At 49.9% G+C, this 21978-nt stretch overlaps 1 protein-coding gene across 1 annotated transcript in view; it reads right to left on the reverse strand.

Moving 5' to 3' along the window:
* Nucleotides 1-21978, reverse strand: part of Clstn1 (calsyntenin 1) — a gene marked incomplete at its 5' end in the record, with an annotated part of 65653 nt that overhangs the window by 3414 nt on the left and 40261 nt on the right. The window contains 14 exons of the mRNA XM_005353763.1: nt 256-401; nt 718-888; nt 1335-1561; nt 1847-1995; nt 2331-2488; nt 3847-3903; nt 6742-6904; nt 7972-8093; nt 8778-9026; nt 10989-11174; nt 11288-11437; nt 13878-14086; nt 16123-16318; nt 17368-17397. Coding sequence (XP_005353820.1) covers nt 256-401; nt 718-888; nt 1335-1561; nt 1847-1995; nt 2331-2488; nt 3847-3903; nt 6742-6904; nt 7972-8093; nt 8778-9026; nt 10989-11174; nt 11288-11437; nt 13878-14086; nt 16123-16318; nt 17368-17397 — 2213 coding nt within the window. The remainder of the gene's footprint in view (nt 1-255; nt 402-717; nt 889-1334; nt 1562-1846; nt 1996-2330; nt 2489-3846; nt 3904-6741; nt 6905-7971; nt 8094-8777; nt 9027-10988; nt 11175-11287; nt 11438-13877; nt 14087-16122; nt 16319-17367; nt 17398-21978) is intronic.

Raw genomic sequence — 21978 nt, forward strand, 5'->3', positions numbered from 1 at the left:
CAACCTTACCCTGGGGATTTTCCCATGTGGACCCCCAAGGAGCAACCTTACCCTGGGGATTTTCCCATGTGGACCCCCAAGGAGCAACCTTACCCCTCCTAAAGACACTCACCCTTTACCTCTAGCCAAGGTCTCCAAGCCTGCATGTGAACCCTGCCAGCAGCCCACAGTGTGAACAAAGCCACCTTGGGACCAAGAGTCAGGACACTTGAGTACCTTCTACCATTGGCCCTTCATGGGTGGGGCTGGACTCACCTCCACCTTGAATTCGTTGCTGAGGTAGCGACCATTTAGTTCTGAGCAAATGAGCTTGAACTTCCGGTCAAGCAGGGACCTGGTGTGCCAATTCCGATAGCGCAGGAGGTGTAAGACCTCCTCATAGCTTGCCATGGTGTCCACACCTGGGGGGTGTCAAAGGCAAGTGGCTGTTAAGTCTGGAGCATGGGTGGGCCCAGGTACCTGAGTCACGCACTTGGGTCAGCTGAGCCAATGGCCGCACCCTTGTGGCTTTCTGAGGCAAGTAAGAGCATTTCTCCATCCAGGGGCCTGTGCCATTATGTGCCCAGCTCACCCTGCATACGGCACTGCCTATGTCCCATTCTCCACCCTCCACCGTGTGCAGATGCGCAACGGTGTGAAGCGAATGTGTCAGTCCACTCTGTAGGCAGCAAGAGCTTCCCTTTCCATCTTACCCTCTGCTCAGCTCCAGCCCCTCACCTGTAAAGACCACGCCCAGGTCCGAGTGGCTCACTTCGATGCCCTTCTGCTGGAGGCGGGCTGCATCCACCTCCAGACTTTCCTGCTCTGGGTTCAGCTCCTCCCCTTCCACTGTGACCTCGCAGGTGTCCAGGTCATGCACAATTTCCTCTGACACCAGGGACTCTTGAACTGCAGAAATGGCAGACCAGAAATAGCAGAGGCTATGGGACGGGCAACGCCAGTCAACCCCAATCCCCAGCGGCATCTCAGGCTCACATTAGAGTCTAGGGACCCAGACTGAAGCGAGGAGGAGTCACTGTCAAGACGTGGGGCGCTGGGATTATAGGCAATGGTGGAACATAAGGCCAGCATGGTGAAGGCCTGGGACCCAGAAACAGCTCAGTGGATAAACAGAACTTGGTGAGTCCCCAGTAAGAATGGGGGGGACACTGTCTTCCTGTGGGCTGGCCCTCAAGCTATGTCTTAGTCTGATGTCCGATCAAAAAGCGATGTAAAGACTCCCTCCACCCGCAGCCAGGATTCAGAAGCAGACTCAAGTATGAAAACATTAAACCCCAGAACCGCACAGAAAAAGGACCCGTGAGGGGGCTGGCAGTCCCAGGTGCAGCTGTTACCTGTGGGGTCCTCGGCCCCGTCCCCCTCAGGCTCCACTTCTCTGGTGATGGTGCTGATGATTCGGAGCTCGGGGAAGAGCGAAATGCCCTCTGGGCTCTCAAACTCAGAAGCTGCCCGGGCAAAGTGGTGGACCCCACTCAGGCTGATCTTGGGCTCCTCTGGCTGCAAAACCATCACGTAGCCTTCAACTGGGGGCACCTCGATGCAAGCCGCCTCATTAAAACACCTGCAGGGAAGCAGGGAAGGGGAGAAAGGAGGCTGAGGGCTTTGAGAGCTGTGAGGCTGTCACCCATCAAAGGTTTGTATGAGGCTTGGAGGGGACAGAGGATGGCCACTCCAGGAATGCACTTCCCATTGTGGTCGGGAGAAATTTAATTCCTCCAGGCTTTGCAAGATGAAGTCATGACTCCCCCTCCCTTAGAGGGGAAGGCAAGTCTAAAGGCGCACACACACACTCCGCCAACAGGTCAGTGAAGTGGGAACACACTCCCTGCTTCCGGTCAGGACATACTTGACCGTGCTGGTGATTCTGAGTCTGCGGATGCCGGGCGTGGGGAACTGCCTTGAGTTCAGATAGGAAACGTGCTGCAAGGCTTTATCCAGCTCGCCAACGTCGTCTCCCTCCAAGGTCAACACAGCCTGACTGGAGCTCGTGTGGATCTGAAACCATCACACTAGAGTTGGGAACAAGGTCGCAGCCGAGAGGAGCCGAAGCCGTGAGAGATGGTGGAGCGATCAGCCCGACTGAATCGCTGAGCTCTTTAGTCCCCAGAGTAAAATCCCTCACCCCCAGCCAGATGAAGGCACCCAGGAGGCAGAGGCAGGTGATCTCTGAGGCCAATCTGGTCTACAGCATGAGTTCCAGGGCTATACAGGGAAACCCTGCCTCGAATAACAAAACCAAAACCAAAAAAATCCCTTCACCCACCTCTGCCTTACCCTGGCGGCCCCACTCCTAGCAGGCTAGGCTAAGGGTGAGTTGAGGTGACACTTACCTGCACCCCTCTGCTGCCATCCTCGGGGACCTGCAAGTCCAGCCCTTCCTTGCAGGTATACAGACAGTCAATCACTTTCTTATCTGCCAGCTTCCCAGAACGGATTGTGAGGCCGGCCAGGTTACCTCGGAAAAACTGTGTCATGTGCAGGTCGCCACCTGGGGGACAGGAGGGGCGGGACGTTAGGCTTGCAGCTCGCAGCTCCTGGTTACCGCTCAGACTGTGACCAGTGGTGGCAGCTCGATGGATGGACATGCAAGTTAGTTCAGACCAAACTGTTAGCCTTGCAATCTACATGGAAGCGCAATGAAAAAATTAAATTGTTTATGATCATGCACATGGCCTGGAGAAGAGAGAAGCTAGGGGTGGGGGTTTCCTCACCCAGAGCCTGGATGCCCAGGGGCCCCTTCTTCCATATCTGGCTACTCCCTGATGATGGTGGCCAACCCAGAACTATGACCAAGGTGCACAGGGCACTGCCTCCTTAGCACTAGCTGTTCATCTAACACCTACTTGGCTGAGCTTTCCCTGACTCTGAAGACACAGGAGTGGGGGCGGGGGAGGCAGGAACTCTGGGATACTCAGAGTCCACACATAAAAGCATTTAAGGCCTTCTAGGGAGATTTGTGTGTACACGTGCAAGTGTACAGTATTCACATGTATATGCATGTACATGTACAGTATGCATGCTCATATATGTTTGGTACATGTGTGTGCATATGTGTGGGGTAGACCTGAGGCTGACGTTGGCTCTTCCTTCGCTGCTCTCTACCTTTTCCTTGAGGCAGAGCTCGCGAGTCTAACTAGCTAGTTTGCTCAGGCAATCCCTTCTAATCAACAGAATTACAAGTTGGTGCAGGCTCAAGCGGCATTCACACGGGTGCTAGCACTCTGAACTCTCATCTCCACGCTTGCATAGCAAGGGCTTCACACATGGAGCCATCTTTGCCCTCAGGAAGCTCTTTTGTTGACTTCTGTCTCTGAGGATGATGGGGAAGACATAAAGAAGAAAACTAAACCCCAGAGGAGACCTTGGCAGTCCACAACAAAGCGCCACGAACTACAGCTGGCATTTACACTAACAAAGAACAGGGTCCTGGCCTGGCAAGTCATCCCTAGGGACCGCTATTTCTGTTTAGAATTCAGTATCAATTGTGACAGACAACGGAAAAACTCTTCCTGTCCTGTGGCTTAGCCACGCGATCACCATAAAGTGCCCCCTGAAACCCAGCTTGAGGAATTGTAATAGGCGCCTCGTGCAGTGGCCGTGGGGGAACTGGAGGCACTAATACCCCACAAAGTGCAGCCATGGGGGGGCGGGTGCAGGGTCGACAGGGGCAGGTAGGGAAGTCCCAGGAGCAATGAGGAAGCTCGATGCGGGCAAGCAGCTGAAATGGTGTCCAGGATCAAAATGCAATTAGCTCGTCTCATGCGACAGGTGAAATGAACCAATGTCCCATCTTTAAAGGAAAGACTACAGTGAACGGGGGGGGGGGGGGGGTAGGGTTCCAGCAACCTGCGGAGGCCACAGCCACAGGCTCAGTCTCATTGCCGCTCCCGACTCCTGCATACTCTGCAAAGGCAAGACAGAGACAGCAGACAAGACGAGAGGTTAGGCCTTCACACGACCTCAGGCGCCAGCCGCCAAACACGAGCCCCAGAAAACAAAGTCCCTCTTGACATCCGGGACGTATTTCACCTGGATGACATTTCCCCAGAAGCGACCCCTCCAACGCTTCATGTTATACACCATCGCCTCTTCTCTTCGCCAGAACACAAACCAGATTCAAGTTAAGGCAAAAAAGCAGGCACACCAAATTCACTATCTGCGTAGAACAAACAACGCGTTCCCAGGAGGTCTGGCCGGCAGTGGCGCTGGCTCCTGAACCATTAGCTTCTTCCCTCCACACAGGGAAGCGGAACACACGGACAAAACGGGAGGGCTCGCACCAGGGTCAAGAGTGTAGCACATAAGAACACGTGTGTCTGTACTTTCTGGATTTTAGATGACAGAGAAAAGAGGACAGTACGAGGGAGGCTGGCTAAGGGTCTCACCCAGATAGACGACCTGCAGCAGGCCTGGGCACTCACCCGCCACAGTCTCTACAGCTGCTGATCAGGGCACAAACCCTAAAGCCCTGCTGGTGGACACACACCTATGGCTGGGCACAGAACCCACACACTCTTAAAAAAAAAAAAAAAAAAAAGATTTACTTATTTACTATGTATACAGTGTTTTGCCTGCATGGGTGCCTGCAGGCCAGAAGAGGGCGCCAGATCTCATTATAGATGGCTATGAGCCACCTCGTGGTTGCTGGGAATTGAACTCAGGACCTTTGGAAGGACAACCAGTGCTCTTAACCACTGAACCATCTCTCCAGCCCCAGAACCAACACATTCTGTACTGCACTGTGGAGGAAATGCCTCCACAATGGCCACTACAGTCTGCCTAGGTATCCTCCCATGCACCAAGTGTGGAGATGAGTCTTGGGGTGACGCCAGACCTGTGAAGCCATTTTGCTCCTTCATGGCCACCCACTGTGATCTCTCTATGACAGTTAGAGGTGACGCTGCTGCCGCCTATGGCCCACCCTTCCCATATTGTGTTCGCAGGGAGTGGGCTTCCACGTTCACTGAAAGGCAGAGGGCACCTTCCTGCGTGTGAACTGAATTTTAAACAACTTGTGTTGGTAGGGGCTAAAGTACGGTTCAGTGGTTAAGGGCACTGGCTGCTCTTCCAGAGGTCCTGAGTTCAATTCCCAGCACCCCCACAGTGGCTCACAACCACCTGCTGCACTGATTCGAGGGGACCTGGACCTCTTCTGGCTTCCACAGGCACCAGGCACGTACCTGGTGCACAGGCATACATTTAGATCAAAACATCCATGATACATAAAATGTTAAAAATTAGATGAAAGAAAAAAATGTGTGTTGGTTTGGTACAGAAATGGCTGTCAGGTTGGAAAAGCTGTGACAGTTGAAGTCAAAAGAAAGAAAAGATGAAAATCATTTGCTACTTCACAGCAGCGCCACCGTGACCAGAGAAGGCCAGACAGTGCAGGGCGGCCCATTTAACCAAAACAATGAAACCACCAGAATAGAAAGTTTCGTTCCGGCTTGTGCTTGTGTTTTGATTCTTACACCACATTTGAATTTAAACTTAAACCAACTTAAACCTTGTAACCCAGCCTTTGGCTTCGCACCCCATTTTCTCCCAGGCACGTGTGTAAAGCAGCAGTAACCCCGGGGGCTACTGAAGAGGGTCACCTCAACATGCTAGCTTATTCCTCTGTGTCTGAAAGAATTTACAGAGAAACTTAAGAAATTCAAGTTCTCCTAAAATAAACAAATTTGGGAATTAGATGCACTTATACCTTTTTTTTTTTTTTTTTAGATTTATTTATTATGTACACAGTGTTCTGTCTGTCTGTATGCTTGCTGGCCAGAAGAGGGCAGGCACCAGATCTCATTACAGATGGCTGTGAGCCACCATGTGGGCACTGGGAATTGAACTCAGGTCCTCTGGAAGAGCAGTCAGTGCTCTTAACCTCTGAGCCATCTCTCCAGCCCCACTTATACCTTTCTAACCAAAGTCAAAGTTCTATCTTCCCACGGGGAGAAAAATCTGTCTTAGGTCTGGTCATCTAGCACTCAGTGATGGTGCAGTACCCTGAAATGATGTGGGGTCCAAGGGTCACAAGAGGGCACACTGACGCTCCATGAACTTGGACAGCTAACTTGTTTCCTTTGGCTATAAATATAGGCTACAACCACAGCAGTGGGCAGTGACTGTGACCCTGTCACCAGCAGAATCATGGGTCTCTTCTCACCACTGCACAGCATACTGTCCCCAACGCCCTTTCAAATTCCGCTCTTTTCTGGCCCTGCCATTAAGGCTTTGTCTCGCCCATTAACAGGGCATCATGGGTTATCACTGCACAAGTTTGGAGTCTTCAGTGTGCTGGCCACTATTTCAACTTAACTGGCTGCCTGAGATTCTGCACATACATATTGTTCAAGGCAGCGGTTTGCAACCAGGCCTCTCCAAATGCTCCCTCACTCAACCAGGTTCCTGCTGAGCTACCAAGGGCTAAGCACTATAGAAGCCTACAGCGCAGACTCTTCTGTATCCTCCACATTTCTGCGTCACTTCACAGACATCAATAATTAATGATCAGATTGATTTATAGGCTAGTTCCCTGATCATGCCTTCCCCGTCTATCATTCAGGTTCAAGAACCGTGACATCAACCACCCATGACATCAGTCGTGTCCTCTAAAAGGCTGCACACAGACACAAGGACACGTGGGTAAAGAGGAGAGCTACTAAGAATCTGACCCCGACACAGTCACAACACAGCAAGGAGGTGTTAGTTCCCAGGGCCGGGGGATGGGAGGCCAGCAACTGTTACCTTGCCAGCAAGCTCCGACCACGAGCTGAGTCTCTATCCCGGTTGGATGAAGTGGGTAGTCCTCTGTGACAGAGAAAGGCTCGTGAGACACACCGTCCACATAGAGAGTCACGCTTGGGAATTCCACGTTAAGGACAAAGTGGTGCCAGTCCTCATCACAGACCTAGCCAAGGCAAAGAAAGCGTGACATGTCAGCCAGCTGTGCGGCCGAAGACGCAACCCTGAGCAGCAGCAGGATGTGGGAAATGGGTCACGTGTCAGGAACGACTTCCTGAAAGAAAAGGATTTAAAAATCTAGCAGGAAAGTGTTTAGCACACACATCCCACCAGAAAGGGATAGGTCAACTTCATCATCACTAGGGCATTTCAAATCGCCACAGGCCAGGGACGCTAACAAGGGCTGAGCAATTCTCTACCCTTAGCGGCATCCACAAGTCTCCCTAGCAGCAAGCTGGACACTTACCTCCTAAATACTGGGTCAGGCTATCAACTAGCTATTCCATCCCCTACCCCCCTCTTTGTGGCAGGGTTTCACTATGTAGCCCAGACTGTTCTAGAACTAGACTGGGACTCGATGGCACTGCCTCTGCTCCCGAGTCAAGACAATAATCATCGGTCACAGAAAAGGGCGCACGACAGTGAGTGCATGTTCTCTGTCAACTGCTCATCCCCACGGACAGGCAGGCTGAGGGAAGGGCCACACAGAGGGCCCTGGCAGGGGCAGCAATCCCCAGAACCACATACAACCACACGGTGGCGCCTGCTCACACAGTGACCAGGAAGTTAAACAGGAGTGTTTCAGTGCCATTCCCGCACTCAATACAACATAACTGTATTGTCAGCTTAAATCACATATTCTTTTTCACATTTAACTCTGGAAATGAGTATGTGCATGTACACATGCCATGACGTGTGCACATCAGGAGGTGACTTGTGGGAGGCGGTCCTCTCCCTCCATCGTGTACATGCGTTCTGGGGACCAAAATCAGGTGGTCAGGCCTGGTGGCAAGTCCTTTACCTAGGGAGTCATCTTCCTGGTCTACAAAGAAGATAATATTTACGCTATTATTTTGCCGTAAAATGCACACACGGGAAAAGGTGGGCTTTGGCAGGAAGGAGTTAAGGGGATCTGATCTGCTGTCCTGTGACCCACAGATACACAAACCATGATGTCCTGCAGACGGTCACATCCCGAGAGGTTGACACCTGGCAAGGTTTCTATTTACTCACCTGGTTCAACTTCCAGTGGAACTCTGCAGGCCTGTATTTCTTCTCCTCCGATGGGTCCTGACGGAGGAGGAAAATCAGTCTGCACCCGTGGACATACAGCGAGTAATGGTGTCGGTTCATGTCTGCAAAGACAGCGTCTATAGGTGAACTGCCACCTCCAGGTCCCAGGGGGAGTAAGGACAGTTTCTTTTTTTAAAAAAATATGTATTTATTTATTTATTAAGTATACAATATTCTGTCTGTGTGTATGCCTGCAGGCCAGAAGAGGGCACCAGATCTTAAGACAGATGGTTGTTAGCCACCATGTGGTTGCTGGGAATCGAACTCAGGACCTTTGGAAGAACAGGCAGTGCTCTTAACCTCTGAGCCATCTCTCAGCCCCCAGGACAGTTTCTTGAGTAGATTTAAAGACATGGTTTTTGGTTTTTTTTTTTTTTCAAGACAGGGTTTCTCTGTGGCTTTGGAGCCTGTCCTGGAACTAGCTCTTGTAAACCAGGCTGGCCTCGAACTCACAGAGATCCGCCTGTCTCTGCCTCCCAAGTGCTGGGATTAAAGGCGTGCGCCACCACCACCCGGCCTTAAAGACATGTTTTATCTGCATAAATGAACCTCTAGCTGAGCCAAGACAGGGAATAGGAACACACACACAGGGTTTTACTGAGAACTCAGGATAAACCCCCCAGGCTGGTGCTGTGTCTCTAAGGACAAAGTGTCCCCAGCATAAAATAGAGAGCCTTATCTGTGGAGGAACTAGTCCCTGTGAGGGGGCGCGGAAGAATACCAGCCGGCGCAGGGATGCAACCAACCTGTTTTGTCTGAACTGCAGAGAATTGTCTCCTTCTTCCGGCCGAAAGGTCCATGCCGCATCCACACAGAAATCGTAAAGGGCTCTTTGGGGTCAAGGGACACAACGCCATCCGGGATTCTCACTGCCTGAGTGCCATTGAACTCAAAGACCTGGTCACTGTCATGGCCGTTGTCGGTGGGAAGGCCAGCAGTCCAGTTCAAGGAGCTGCTCGGGGAAGGGAGCAGCTCTGAGGTGCCAGCTGCAGCCCCTGAAACCAAAGAGACATGAGAGTCAGTTCCATGGAGAAGAGAGCACTTGAGAGTGGCTCAGGGTGTCTCTCACCCTTAGAATGGCTGCTGGTTTGATTTTGCCTTCCCTAAAAAATAAGGAATTTTTTTTTTCTTAACAAGAATGTAATACACACATTGGTAATCCCAGCACAAGGGAGGCAGAGGCAGGAGGACTGCCAAATTCAAAGCCTGCCTGGGCTACAGAATAAGACAAAACAAAAACAACAACAACAAAAAAAAACCCACAGATACAAACACAGTCTGTGGCTTTTTGTTTTAAGGATGAAGGATGAAGAAGACAAAACACAGTTAGGCATGGTGCACACGCCTCTAATCCCAGCACCAGCAGAGGCAGACCTTTGTGAGTTCAAAGTTAGCCTATTCCCATATTGAGTTTCAGGCTAGCCAGAGTTATGGGAAAGACCCTGCCTCAAAACAAACACAATAACAATGTAACTTTTTATGTTCCCACCCAAATAAACACCATTTTGTGTATAAATACTTCTAGTCCTTTTTAAATGAATATATAAAAGTTTCTTCTTCATTTTCATGTTAGTGGTATGTGCCTTTGTGTGCATGTATGTCTGCATGTGTTTGGGCAATCGTGTACAGGTGTGCACACATGTGAAAGAATCACCCTCAGTTACCTTTACCTTATTCAGTGAGGCAGGTCTCTCAATCAAACCCAGAGCTACCAACATGACTGGGTGGGCCACTCTACCTCTCTGGGTTGAGTGGGTTCTGGGGATCTACACCCGATCCTCACACTGCACAGCAAGTGCCTTACCCACTGAGCTCTCTCTAGCCCAGAAGGTTGTTTGTTTATTTTGATTTTATGTGTACAAGTGTTTCTTCTGCATGTATGTCTATACACCTCTTGCATGCCTTATGTCCAAGGAGATCAGAAGAGGACACCAAAGCTCCTGGGACTGGAGTTACAGACCGTTGTGAGCTGCCATGTGGGTGCTGGGACCCACACCCCGAACAGCCAGTGTTCTTAACACTGAGTCCTCGCCCGCTCACAAAGTGCTTCTTACTTAACTGGAGGCCTGCTGAGTCTGCAATGCCACACATTCTCCTCACTCTGTAGCAACATCTCAGAGCGGCTGCGTAGCGTTTTTATTAGTCCTCCCACTGGTGGACACTGACTGTTACCCCAAACTCCTTCGTTACACACCTGTCCTCAACGAGCATGTATATGTGCGGTGATTCTGCTCTTAGATAAACATCTAGAACCGGAATGACTGAGTCAGAGCAGGGAGAGGGAGGCAGTAAGACAGCTCAGCACTGGCAAAGGCACCTGCCACCAAACCTGGAACCACGTGGCGGGGAGAAAAGCGACTACCTCACTACCTACCCTCTGACTTCCGCAGACCACTGTGGCACACACTCACCCACATATATAAAATAAATAAAAGTAATTTTAAAAAAAGAGTAGAGAAAAGATTTTACAGCTGTCAGGTTAAGGTTTCTACTCTTTCTTCCTGGTGCTGGGGAGCGAACTCAGAGCCTCATGCATTAGGAAAAGCATGGGCTTTTCTGAAACAGTGTGCCCTCTATTTCCCATGCTGGACCAGAACTCCTAGGTTCAAACGATCCCCTGCCTTGATCAACCTCTGAATAATTGAACTCCAGAGCACATTCCGAAGCCCGGCTCCTTATTCTTCCATCATCTGCACTTGGATGATTCTCAATGGGTTAAATTCTTCAAATTATGAGCTCTTCAGTGCACACACATGTAGCACTCTGGACAGAGTCTACAGGGTTTGTGCTTTCCCCGAGAGCCTGTCCGAATGAAAAGCAGCCAGCAAGGCAGCAAAGGCCACCTCACAACATCGTGTCTGTTCTGCTTATCATTTAACAGCCCAGACACAGGCTAGGGTCTGACGGGGTCCTGTCTTCCCTGAAGACTGAGGGCTCCAGACACCAGACCTCCTTACCACAGAGCCGGTGAAGGGACTTCTCAGAGTAGGTGTCTCGGTCACAGCCTTTCCCGATGTGGCTGGTCTCCAGCTCCACTGTGACCTGCACTGAGGCGACAGGCTCGTCACAGGTCTCCAAGTGGATGCTTGGGAAGACAGCCAATGCCCCCGTGCCGGGCTCGTATTCAATCCTGTTGCTCCAGCCTGCGTTGGTCCACGGATGGGTGCGGGAGAGAAAAAAGAAAGCTCACGTTTATGTGTTTCTACGGCACGTACATTTTCAGAATGGGTGCGGAAGCAGAGAGATTGGAGCTCACCCTGCCACCCGGGGCTGCAGGTGGGCTTAACGCTGATCTTCACCAGAACGTCTTCCGTGGCTCTCTTCTTCCCACAGTCGTAGGCCGTGACCGTGAGTTTATACTGGTGCTCTTTGCCATAGTTCAGCTTCTCTGTGTTTTTAATGTAGCCTGGCGGAGAAGGAAAGAGGCGATGAGAACCATTTTTACTTGTGCTGTGCAAGACTGACAAGACCTGAAATAAACTCAGTCCCGAGGTCACACACTCTTCCATCCCCCCTTGACCGCAGAACTCGCCAAGATCATGCTCCAGTGTCCGAGCGCAGTGTGAGCACACAGTCAGTCCTCCTGTGTAGTGAGTACTCCGCCCCCACCCCTGCAGTTTCTATGCTGGTTTTAAAAATTTTTTAATTTTTTTTTTTTTGAGACATGGTCTTACTATGTAACCTTGGCTGTCCTGGGACTCACATGTAGGCCAGGCTAGCCTGGAATTCAGAGAGATCTGTCTACCTCTGCCTCCCCAGTGCTGGGATTAAGGGCATGCGCCACCACGGCCAGCTTTTTAGAAACATTTTAATTGGGCGTATGTGTATGCCATGTGTATACCTCCTCACATGTGCGGAGGTCAAAGGACATCTTTCAGGAGTGAGTTCTCTCCTCCTACCATGGCTCTGGGGACTGAAGTCAGGTCCTCAGGCTATGTGATAAGTGCTTTTTCCCTGAGCCACCTTGCCTGCCCTGATTTTATATCAACATTTAGTACTTTGCATGTAAGAATAAAAAAGGGCAAATAGTTTAAATACCTTAAATGCTAACAATGAGGTCAAGCTTCATTAAATACTTATGCTGAAAGATTAATTTTGTTAAAGAAAACAAAGTTGAGGGCTGGGAACACAATTCTGCTCTAATGCCCAGCACTCCTTACCAAGAGTAGGGCACACACCTGTAAGCCCAGCACGTGGGAGGTGGAGGCAGGAGGATTAAAAGTTCAGGGCTGTCCTGAGCTACATGCCAAGTTCAAAGCTAACCTGGACTGCAAGAAATTCTCTCTTCCCTCAACAAACAAACAAATCAAAATTAGCTGAGGTTCGGCTGGGGTATGACTCTGTGGGACCCATAGTTACCACCAGGGAGGTGCGACCTCAGATGCTACCCTAGCACCAAAGGGAAGGGAGGAAGGGAGGGAGGGAAGGAAGGAGGGAGGAAAAGAGGGAGGGAGGGAGGGAGGGAGTAAAAGAGGGAGAGGGAAGAAAATCCCCCCCTTTGTCCTCTTGCTTAGGAAGAGGTATCCTTTTGTTCAAATGTGAGTGAAAATGTCTTTTTTTTTTTAAGATTCGCTTTTATTTTGTGTATATGTGTGAGTACCTGTATGTAGTATGTATGTAAACCACTTGCATGCCTGGTTCCCTTAGATGCCAGAAGAGGGTGTTGGAGCCCTTGGACCTAGAGTTATAGGCAGTTGTAAGCAGCCTGATGTGAGTGCTGAGAACTGAACAAGGGCCCTCTGCAGGAGCAGCCAGTGCTGTAACCACACGGCCATCTCTCCAGACCCTACAAAGTTTCACACAACCACAATTCCATCAAAGACTGCAGTGTGCACTAATTTACAATGTCTTACCGTGGCTGGGCAGGGGTGGTGCACGCCTTTAATCCTAGCACTAGGAAGGCAGGGACAGGGGCAATCTCTTGAGTTCGAAGCCAGCCTGGTCTATAGAGTTAGTTCCAGGACAGCCAGGGCTACACAGAGAAACCCTGTCTCTCAGAACAACAACAAAGAAGCAGTCCCAGTAGAAAGAGGTCGAGCTCTCACATTGCCTCTGTCAGCCCCTCAGGAGAAAGGTTCTGGCAGAAGCAGTGCTAATCCTCATCTTAGCTATAATCCCCGCAATCAGAAGGCCAAGGCAGGAGGACAAGAGGCATGAGGCTAGCTGAGGCTGCACGGGAAGAGCCTGGCTCAGAAATAAACAAAGGAGTGCGAGAGACAGCTCAGCAGTTCGGAGCACACACTGCTCTTCCAGGGGATCAGAGTTCCACCCCCAGAACCCACAGCAAGGGGCTCACAAGCGCCTGTGACTCCAGCTCCAGGGGATCCAAAACCTCTGGTTCCTGTGTGCAACTGCTTTCATGTGCACACACCCACACAGAGACACAGAACCAAAAATGATTCCTTAAAGAATGAATCAATCAGTGCTCACCTTAAAGATGGGGCAGAAGGGGCCGGAAGTGTAGCCCAGTGGGAGAACATTTGCTTAACATGTACAAAGCCTGGACTGGATCCCCAGCACTGCCAAAAGTGGGGGGTGATGGGGAGGGGGTGTAAAAGATTCCAATCAAATGGAGAACAAAAAATAAGTACCTAAAGGGACCACACACTCAGGTGCACACGGGTGAAAGTGAGAAGGTTCATGTCAAACGAGGCCGTCACTTGATTTGGGTAGGAAAGGGGAAAGAGAGTCCCAAAGAGCCCAAACTTCCAGAGTTAAGTCAAACATGAGTCACAGGCACAAGGCAGGGCTCCGGGCAGCCTGCAAGCTCACTGATGCTCGGCTGGCACTGGGAAGCCCAGGTCACCACCCGCCGTCACCGACTTACCAGGCTCCCCTGTTCTTACCGTCTTTGTCCACGGTGAACGGCACATCTGGGGTGAGGATCTCATAGCTGCAGATCTGGCTGAACTGCGGGGAGCAGTCTGCATCCACAGCCTCCACCCTGAGGACATTGCTCTGCTGCTTCCCCTCCACCACGGCCGCCTTGTAGGACTTCTCCTTGAACACAGGCGCGTACTCGTTCACGTCGTTCACCTGGATGTGGACGGTTGCCCTAGACAAGGGGGAGAAAGCTGGTGTGGGGCTCTGTTCTGTCTTTTACCCAAAAGGCAACAATTCTGATTTCTACATTCTTCTTTCCTGATGCTGCTTCATGAGCTTCCTACGGTGAAGCCAAAATGTAACCAAATTCAATTTCTTTTATTTGGCACAGAGTCAAGGGGAAGTTAAAATTGGGACTTGGGCTGATTTTTCTGTCTCCTAAAATTGAGGCAATAGGCTTAGGAAATCCATGGTGCAGCAGAGGAGACTGAATTTTCCTCTAAAGTGGGGCAGGACGTGAGGAAGGGAGAGGGATCCAAGCACTACTTAGTCTCTGGGCATAATGTCGAGACACATTATCACAGAATTTTAAAGACTTACAGCCAAAGGAAGAGGGGTTAGAAATAGAGAAATGGTCTCACTGTGTGAGTTAAAACAAATGAGGTAGAGAGATGGCTCAGTGGATGAAGCACTTGCCACACGAGTCTGAGTGCTGAGCCCGGGCACCCACGGAAATGTGAGGCCGGTGTGGTGGTTCCTCTGGGAGGCTAGACAGGAACGCAGGGCAAGCTGGCTAGCCAGACTCCCTGAGATGGGAGAGACCTGCATGTGTACATCAAGTGGATCCCAGGACATCCACACGCAGGCATACACATCTGTGAACACACACGCATGCAGTCTGTCTGTCTGCCTGCCTGCCTCTCTCGCTCTCTCTCTCTTTCTCTCTCTCTCTCTCTCTCTCTCTCTCACACACACACACACACACACACACACACACACACGTAGAAACAAGTTCTGTCCTACTGTCACAGAGCAGGAAGAGGTCACCACGAGGACACCTTCCAGTCCTGGTTCTACAAATGAAGACGCACAGGAGGAGCACTCCTAGCTGCCACTTTCCAAGTTCATAGCTGGGTACCAGTGAGCCAGTCTCCAAATAATGACACTTATATAGACTTCAAGGGCTACCTACTGATCAGGTTTTTTGGTCAAAATATAAACTTTTGGAAATATAGGCCCGTTGCAAAGTATTTATCTGACATACACAAGGCCCAGGCTTCATCCTCAGCACAAACACAATCTTCTCAAATGAACAAAGGGATGTCACGTTGTGTAAAAATGAGAAGTTTTCCACTAGTTTATCATACCCTGTTTTCAGAGCATCCCGATCCAGGCTCATCCATGTGGCGCCCATGCTGCCCACACATCCCTTTTCCTTAGCAATGTACCGAGGAACTAAGGCTGAGCAACATTCAATTGGCCTGGTGTTGAAGGGATAAAAGTCTAGACTTCTATGCCCATTCTTCTAGAGCCCTCTCTGTTATGGTGACCTCCGGTCATGTCAACTTCCTCCACAAGTTAGCTAGCTTAAGCGTTTAGAGTTTACAAGAAAAGATAAGAATAACAAAATCAGCCAGGCAGTGGTGGTGCACGCCTTTAATCCCAGGACTCAGAGACAAAGGCAGGTGGATCTCTCTGAGTTCGAGGCCAGCTTGGTCTACCAAGTGAGTTCAGGATAGCCAGGGCTACACAGAGAACCCTGTCTCGAAAAAACCCCCCAAAAAATGATAAAATCATTTTCCTCAGGAAAAAGTTCAATATGGGGCTGTGTGTGAGTGTGAGTATGTGTGTCTGTCTGTCTGTCTGTCTCTGTCCCTGCTCCCAGCCCCCTCCAGAGACAAAGTCTTACTATGTTACCCAGGCAGTCCTTGCCTTTGTGATCCTCCTCCCTCAGCCTTCCGAGTGCCTCAGTAGCAGGCACATGTCACTCACTGTTCCGGTAAGGCTTTAGTTTCTTTACCAAGAATACTCGGTGGCATTTTTGAAATTTCTTTTTGAAAACCTGTTACCCATCAGGCTCTTCCTAGAAGCTAGACACAAAAGAGGACACCCAGGCTGGAGTCCACCCTTAAAGACCTTTCCAACCCGTCTGTGACCCTGCGGAACTCTTCCTGCTCCATCTCACTCCTCGGAGCACTGGGGACCAAGTTCCGCTGCTGCTCCCCACGCACGCGCACTACTGGGCGGCTCTCCTGGCTCTCGACTTACTTGTGAGATTTCTTCACGCCAGTGCCGTCAGGTCCCTTTCCGCAGTCGTAGGCCTGGATGGTGAACGTGTAGTCTTTTTGCAGCTCACAGTCCAATTTCTCCTTAGAGCGGATTAGTCCCTCCCCCGTGGACTTATCCACCACCACGGCATCAAAGGGGACATTCTGCCCGTGAATTTTAAAGCCACAAATCTCACCTGGGGAGTAAAGCAGAGCAGATTAGTGTGCCTTGCCCCATGAACCTTCTGCGCGCTGCCCCCGCCCCCAAAGAAAATAGACAACAACTTAGCAGCCAGGGGGGTTGTAGGGTCTGTGGACAAAGCAGGGGAGGGGGGCACTGTGCTTTAACACGGGTGAGTTCTGGGACTTTAGTAGAAGCGGATTCTGGCTTTCCAAGCAACTGGTTTACTTTGCATCCATTCATGCAGGGATACAAGAGAGAGAGCGTAGACAGGCATTCCACAGGAGCACTTCCAGGGCTCGAGGGTCAAGGACGTCATAAGCAACAGCCAAGGCCTGAGCACACCAGGCTCCCAGGCGGTCTGAGCACTGGGCGGTTCTTTGGGTTTGCACCAGAGAGAGGATAAAATGGACAGTTAAGCGTTGAGAGAAGAAGTGTGACATGTGGGACCAGCATCGTAATTACAGAAATTCTGTCGAGGAAAAAAAAAGATCAAGTCTTCCTGTGCAATGAGCCTGGCTAAATTAGGGAATCAAAACAAACTGCTAAAGAAGAGGGGTAGAAATACCAAGTTTTCAGGCATCCATTTCAACAGCTGACATCCACTGCCACAGGGAGGGATCCGCTAGGATTCCCCAGTTCTGGCTTCCCCTGAGAGGAACACCAGCCGGCAACATCACTACGGCTAAACTCTCTGGGTTGGAAAGCTCCGGGGTTCCACGCACGCCCGTGGGAGGACAAAGTTAACGCTCTGATGCAATATGAAGCTGCAAAGCCATTTCTCGTGAAAAGAAGCCTGCACACTTCCACGGGTTCAGTGACTAGAAAACTGTCCCAAGCAAGTCCTGTCCACGCAGTTCAAATGGATGTCTGAGTTCTAGATATTTCTAACCAAGGGTCTGGTTACATACAATTTCCATAAATACACTTAAAAAAATGAAACAAAACTAGGAGAATAAATAAGGGGACGGCATGGCAGTTGCTCCGTTTAATGGCTGATTCCCAATTTTATAACAAGTTAGTGGGTTAATATTCATGAGAGGGAGACAAAGAACCCTTCATCACCTTCTTTGGTGACTGTCACCTCAAAACTCTCTAAAGGGAGAAAAGATAAACCCATGTCAGTAATTCAAGAAAGGATGAAGACGGAACAACAAGGATATCGTCAAAGGTGCAACACATTTCTTACAAGAACTGGACATGTCGCCAACACACTCAGTAGACAGCTGCACACCTGTTATGTCACTAACACACTCAGTAGACAGCTGCACACCTGTTACATCACTAACACACTCAGTAGACAGCTGCACACCTGTTACATCACTAACACACTCAGTAGACAGCTGCACACCTGTTACATCACTAACACACGCTCGGAAGACAGCTGTACACCTGTTACGTCACTAACACACTCAGTAGACAACTGCACAACTGTTACGTCACTAACACACGCTCGGTAGACAGCTACCAGAGCTGTTAAGGAGGAAACACCCGGTCCTCACACCCACACCACTTTGAACCCTGCTTACCTAAGCTATTAAGTAACTGCACCTGAACTCACTCTGGGGTGGAATGCTGCTAGGGTTTCCCGGCACCCCACGTGTCATAGGACTTTTCTTCTGATGACAATAAGTAAACCTAAGTATTTTCATTTGTTTGGAGACATTGTCTCACTCTGTAGACCAGGCTGGCCTCAAACTCACAGATCCGCCTGCCTTTGCCTCCTGAGTGCTGGGATTAAAGGCGTGCACCACTACATCTGTTCTATATTCTTATTTTTAAACCAACTTCTCCAAATAAGATTCTAGAAACAGCCGGGCGATGGTGGCGCACGCCTTTAATCCCAGCACTCGGGAGGCAGAGGCAGGTGGATCTCTGTGAGTTCGAGACCAGCCTGGTCTTACAGAGCTAGTGCCAGGACAGGCTCCAAAGCCACAGAGAAACCCTGTCTCGAAAAACCGAAAAAAAAAAAAAAAAAAAAAAAGATTCTAGAAACATTCAACTCAACATGAGATTTACAGAACAAAAGTCTGGAGCTGAAGGGGTTAACCCTTCGCCCCACTGACAGCTGTGTCTAAAGTGTGTGACCGGAGAGACAGATGAACAGATGCTAGGTCACAACCATGCAGGGATGACCACCCTGGTGACTGGACGTCACCCCGTGCCCACCACAGAAAAGATGCCACTTCTGGGACTGTAGCATTACAGAAAGTCACCTTCTTTTGGTTTTTCGAGGCAGGGTTTCTCTGTAGCTTTGGAGCCTGTCCTGGAACTTGCTCTGTAGACCAGGCTGGTCTCGAACTCACAGAGATCCACCTGCCTCTGCCTCTTGAGTACTGGGATTAAAACGTGCGCCACCACCACTGTCTGGCGGATCGTGTTTTTTGTGCCTTGAATTTCACATAACCTTATAACCTAACGCTCACTTGTCTCAACTGACATATGAGACTGTGGCTTATCCGTTTTCTTGACTGACAGTAAGAATCTAGGGAGCTGAAACATGTAAGGTGCTTAAAACCTTGCTTGGCACAGCAAACACTCAGCACACATCTGCGGCCACTAAAGCCACATGGCAACTTCAGGCCGTTTCCTGCCAGTGAACGTGCAGCAGGAAGCTGTCCATCCATGTCACCTCCTCTATCATGAGGGCTGCCCAACATGGTAGAGGCTGGCCACGGGGAATGTCAAATTTAAACTAAAATCCATTTAAATGAATCAACACTAAATCTTCAGTTTCTTAGCCACACATGCCACCCAGGGCTCACAACACTGCATAGAGAACGCAGCCCAGACCACCACCATAGCAGGGTCTCCTTCATGGCTACAAGGCCGGGGTGCTATGGGGCCAGACTCTGCAGACCATGGAATCAGGGCCAGATTCAGGTTGCCCCTCTTTTTGAAAGGCCCATATTCTAAAAGAATGATTTTATCTTTTTGAAAGTACTTCATCAAGCTGAGATAGGATCTTACTATGAGCCCCAGGCTAGCCTGAAATTTACTCTGTAGCCCAGGCCAGCCCACGATCCTCCTGCTTTAGGCTCCTGGGTACTTGGATTATAGCAGCATCCCACCACACCTAGCGGACTGTTACCATTTTAAATAGTATTTCAGAGCATTAGAAAATTACACTAAAATTCACACATCTCTCTTCATCAATGTTTGCCTGGACCACAGACATGCTCTCATTTGCGTACTGTGATGGCTAAGTTCACTGTCGATTTACACCATTGCCATAGGCCCTATGGACTACAGAACCTAAATATTCCCTGTGGAGGTCTTCAAGGAAAACTTTATTGATCCCTATTACAGAGACACACCCTGAGTTAGAACCTAGGTGGCAGTGATACCAACCAGCATCCTAGGACGGGCTAATAAACCGGAGTATGAAAATGCTTTGGTTATTAGTATTATTTTATAAAGCTCTATCTTCACTACTTTTACTTATGTTTATATGCAGATGAGTAATGGTGCCCTGGGAGCCAGAGCCATCAGATCCCAGGGGAGCTGGTGTTACCAGTGACTGTGAGTCACCCAAAATAGGTCCTGGGAATTGTGTGCGCTCTTAACCGATGAGCCCTCTCTCCAGCACTAAAAAACATGTTGTGAGATGATCCCAACTGCCAATCTTTGATTCAGTGGAAATGCTCCAATTTCTGACTGGAGTTCACTTTGCTGCAGAGCACAGGGCAAATGCGGCAGGCAGCTCCGTATCATGTGAGCCTGTGTTCCCGGCAAGGCCCCTAGGCCTGCAGTCAATACAGACAGGACCCTGGCACGAAATGCTGATTGCTGCCACTGAGGCAACATTCAAATAACAGGCCGAGGACACCCTATACTCAAGCAATGGGAAAAAAATGGAGGCAGGGCTTTGCTCTGTTGCTCAAGCTGGTCTTGAACACCTGGGCTCAAGCTATCCTCCTGCCTCAGCCTCCACAGAAGGCTCAGAAGCATTGCTATGCCATCCTCTCAGAGTGATGCAAGAATTTCTATCAAGAGGGAAGAAGGGGCTGGAGAGATGGCTCAGTGGTTAAGAGCATTGCCTGCTCTTCCAAAGGTCCTGAGTTCAATTCCCAGCAACCACATGGTGGCTCACAACCATCTGTAATGAGGTCTGGCGCCCTCTTCTGGCCTGCAGGCATACAGACAGAACACTGTATACATAATAAACAAATATTTTTTTAAAAAAAAAAGAGGGAAGGAAATGAACAGCTGCTTGGATGAATGGGTGTTGTCTGAAGTTTCTGTCCTGCCTAGTTCCCAGTCTTCATCTGGGTGATAACTGCAGACGGTAACTTCCCTCCTCCCAGAATTCTCATTGTCCCGCCCATACTTCCTGCCTGACTACTGGCCAATCAGCATTTATTTAAAATACAAGTGACAGGGTACAGACCATTGTCCCACAGCAAATGGGACTTCAGGATTATGAAGGTTTGAAAGGGACCTCCCTCGGCTCTGCTAAAACAAGATTGCCTGGGCAAACATGGTACCTGGATCACTTCAGCAACAGATGCTGGGGACCAGACCTGATGGCAAGAAATGGTCAAGTTCATGTTTGGGAGGCCACTCTTGTCTTGTTGCTTGATCTTTTTATGTACATGCATATTTGCCTGCACGAGTTTATGTGTGCCACATATGTGCAGTCCTGTGAAGGCCAGAGTGGGTGCTGGAACCCCAGAACTGGAGTTACAGGAGGTTGTGAGCCATATGGGTACTAGGAACTTAATACAGGTCCTCTGCAAGAACAGCCAAGTGCTCTTAACCTGAGCCATCTTCTCCAGCCCCTCTGGGGGTATTTTAGATGAGATCAAGTATATTCGAGGTGCAACCGCCCTAGATATGGGAGGAACTTTAGAGGCAGGGTCAATGGGGTCAGAGTATAGCTGAGAAACTAAGCCTGATGTTGCCTCCTCCTGCCCAGGGAAAGAATACAGAAGGGAGGTCTGTCTGGAAGACTGGGAATTAGTATGTCAGTTTTAAACATGACCTTGTTCTGCAGTGTGATGGGCAGTGGGGCTAGCCTGTAAGAATACCTTCAAAGACACAGCTGACGAACACAGGAACATGTATGACTTGTAAGCACATTGTGCTGCCCTCCAAAGGCTGATGTGATGGTCTATAATGAGACCAGCAGATGTGTGTAACTCTTTCTCATTGAGCCCCACTGACTGTGAGTATTGCAGCTGGCTACTGTTGCGGGCTCTGACAAGGGGCTTCAGAAACCCTCCAGGGCTTATTCAAAGCCCCTCTACTGGGTCCTTTGCCTACAGTGACCTGAAGCCTCAGCAGCTGGCTGGCTGCTACAGAAGGGAAGGGGTTTACCCTTGCACAAGCTGGGTTCCCAGGGGGCTTCAGCAGAGGCAACCAGCAAACGGCCTCACGTGTTATCCTGTTCATCTAGCCCATAGCTGTGATTTTAATGAGGCAGCTGGGTCCAGCTGTGGACACAAGGTGGGACAAGTGGCCAGTAAAAGATTCTGCAGCACCAGAGGGGGGAGGGAAGACAGCCTAATGAAGGCAGTCAGCAGGAAGTGCGGAGGGACATTCAGGGAAAACCAACAGAGAAAAGAAGTGGAGTTAAGTCTGGGGTGAGGACCTTGGCTTTAGCTAATGGGGCTTTCTATGGAACTGCGGCGTGTGTGTGTGTGTGTGTGTGTGTGTGTGTGTGTGTGTGTGTGT

This window comes from Microtus ochrogaster, chromosome 10, assembly GCF_000317375.1.
Source record: "Microtus ochrogaster isolate Prairie Vole_2 chromosome 10, MicOch1.0, whole genome shotgun sequence".
Lineage (NCBI taxonomy): Eukaryota > Metazoa > Chordata > Mammalia > Rodentia > Cricetidae > Microtus > Microtus ochrogaster.